We start from the raw sequence: 2500 nt of genomic DNA, 5'->3' as shown, positions 1-2500 counted from the left end.
GTTGTCGTAAATAAATGTGTTTTGGTCCTGCATTTGGGGCAGGTTTTTATCTTTACCTTGGCAACTGCTCTCACTGACACACACACACACACATATTACTCACACACACATACACACACACACACACATATTACTCACACACACATATTACACACACAGATGTGAGGTGATGACAATTGTCAGACAAGAATGAACAAGCTGCAGATTTCACAGATAAAGAAAGACATTCCCAGACAACACACACACACACACACACACACACACACACACACACACACACACACACACACACACACACACACACACACAAGTAACTTGGGGATACTGAGTGATTATACAGACAGGGAGTCCTGTTCCAGCAAGCCTGGTGTGTCTGTGTGTGTGTGTGTGTGTGTGTGTGTGTGTGTGTGTGTGTATGCCTTTAAGGCCTCCCACATTGCTATTGAACTTTAGTTCATCCAAAAGTCAGTTTCTCTCTCTGTCTCACACACACACACACACACACACACACACACACACACACACACACACACACACACACACACGGATTAAAATCTGTTTAGGGACACACATTATTATGTTGTGGTTATGTAGTGTACCAAATCTCCTGTGTGTGTGTGTGTGTGTGTGTGTGGTGTGTGTGTGTGTGGCCCTGGAACAGTCCAAACTCCCTAAACCTGGTGAAGTTATTACAATGCTGTGTGTGAGAGACCATCCACATAAATAAGACTGATGTGTTTACGGCGTTCTCACTCCAGTGAAACATTATAACTGTGTGTGTGTGTGTGTGTGTGTGTGTGTGTGTGTGTGTGTGTGTGTGTGTGAGAGAGAGAGAGAGAGAGAGAGAGAGAGAGAGAGAGAGAGAGAGATAGAGAGAGAGAGAGTTTGACACACACCTGGGACATTGATTAATCTCTTATACACGCTGTGAAAAGCAGCCTCTGACTCTTTACTCCTTTCACACAGAGCATCGATCTGTAACAGAACACACACACACACACACACACACACACACACACACACAGATCAATGTTAACACTTAAACCACTTTAACCCTCCTGCTGGTTTCTTGTTATGTCATGGTCCAGTGTCATGTTAACTGTGTTTCTAATTTGATCCTCAAGCATGATATTAAACATTAATCTCTCAGTGTGACACGTTTAAAGGTCATTTAAAGAGATTTCTTGATAAAATATGTTGATATTAAACAGAAGAAAACACTTTCTTTTGCTGTGCTTTAACACACACACACACACACACACACAGAGTGGCTCACATATTACTGCACACTAAAATATCTACACTTTTCCTTCGGAGATGTTTTACAGGCTTCAGAAAGCTGTGCGTGTTCCCAGATTAGCTGCCTCGACTCTTACCATCAGCCCTGAGCCCAGAATGATGTATTTACGCTGTTAGATGATAGCTGGTGTTTATGTGTAATGAAGACATGAGACATGAGACACAAAGCTGGCGCCTGACGGGGGAAAAATAACAGGCTGAGAGCGACACACACTTCAAGTTAGCATCACAGATTAGACACATCTGACAGCACAAACAATCCAAAGCCACTAATTTGTGTGTGAATGGTGGATTTCACACAGCTGTGTGTGGTGTGGTGAGAGCGGTGTGGTTTAATGATCTCACTGAGGTTACACACACACTTTCTGCCTGTCTAACGTACCCTAATGTTCTCTCAGCCTAATGCTAGCTTATTTAATATGGAGATAACGTGAGTTACATGTAAAGCCAGAGATGTTTGTGTGTGTGTGTGTTATATAAGGTTAAATATAAAAACTAGCACTGCTAATCAGAAGCTAACGATGCTAATGCTGCTGTAACATGACGTAGCACAAGCCTCACTTTATCTCTGTTGGGGTTTTTTTGCTTCCCTTGTGATTGTAGAGACTGATGATTGTTTTGGTAACAGCATGAGTTCTATTTGTACAGTAGTGTGTGTGCACGTGTGTGTGTGTGTGTGTGTGTGTGTGTGTGTGTGTGTGTGTGTGTGTGTGTGTGTGCACGCGTTATACAGGAGCAGAAAAGTCTAATAAAAAGCAGTTACACACTTTACAGTCCTGTGGGAGAATTTTAAACAGTTCCAGATGTTACTGTGCTCATGAAACATCTGGATTGACTCAGACAGCTGGAGGGAATAAACTTCTGTCTCTCTCTCTCTCTCTTTCTTTCTGTCTCTCTCTTTGTCTCTCTCTCTTGGTCTCTTTTCTGCTTTCTTTTTCTATCAATTGTTTTTAAAGTCATATTTTTAGTACTGAGGGCTTTATTCTCTTCCTGTCAGGAAATGAGAGTATATTCAAGAGGCAAGCAGCCCTGTGGCCTGTTCTCTGTGTGTGTGTGTGTGTGTGTGTGTGTGTGTGTGTGTGTGTGTGTGTGTGTGTGTGTGTGTGTGTGTGTGTGTGACAAATGATGTCATATTATCAGTTTCCTTCTAAGTTCTAGAGACCAAATTGTGTGTTAGTGAAAATGTCGGACAAACACGTTC

At 42.3% G+C, this 2500-nt stretch overlaps 1 protein-coding gene across 1 annotated transcript in view; it reads right to left on the bottom strand.

Moving 5' to 3' along the window:
• Positions 1–2500, bottom strand: part of LOC113650294 (homeobox protein cut-like 1) — a 30989-nt gene that overhangs the window by 14362 nt on the left and 14127 nt on the right. The window contains exon 4 of the mRNA XM_047805086.1: positions 897–975. Within this exon, the coding sequence (XP_047661042.1) occupies positions 897–975 (79 nt within the window). The remainder of the gene's footprint in view (positions 1–896; positions 976–2500) is intronic.

The sequence above is a fragment of the Tachysurus fulvidraco genome, chromosome 20 (genome assembly GCF_022655615.1).
Source record: "Tachysurus fulvidraco isolate hzauxx_2018 chromosome 20, HZAU_PFXX_2.0, whole genome shotgun sequence".
Taxonomy (NCBI): domain Eukaryota; kingdom Metazoa; phylum Chordata; class Actinopteri; order Siluriformes; family Bagridae; genus Tachysurus; species Tachysurus fulvidraco.
Note: the sequence above shows the minus strand (reverse complement) of the source record. Positions and strands in the feature narration are given on the sequence as shown.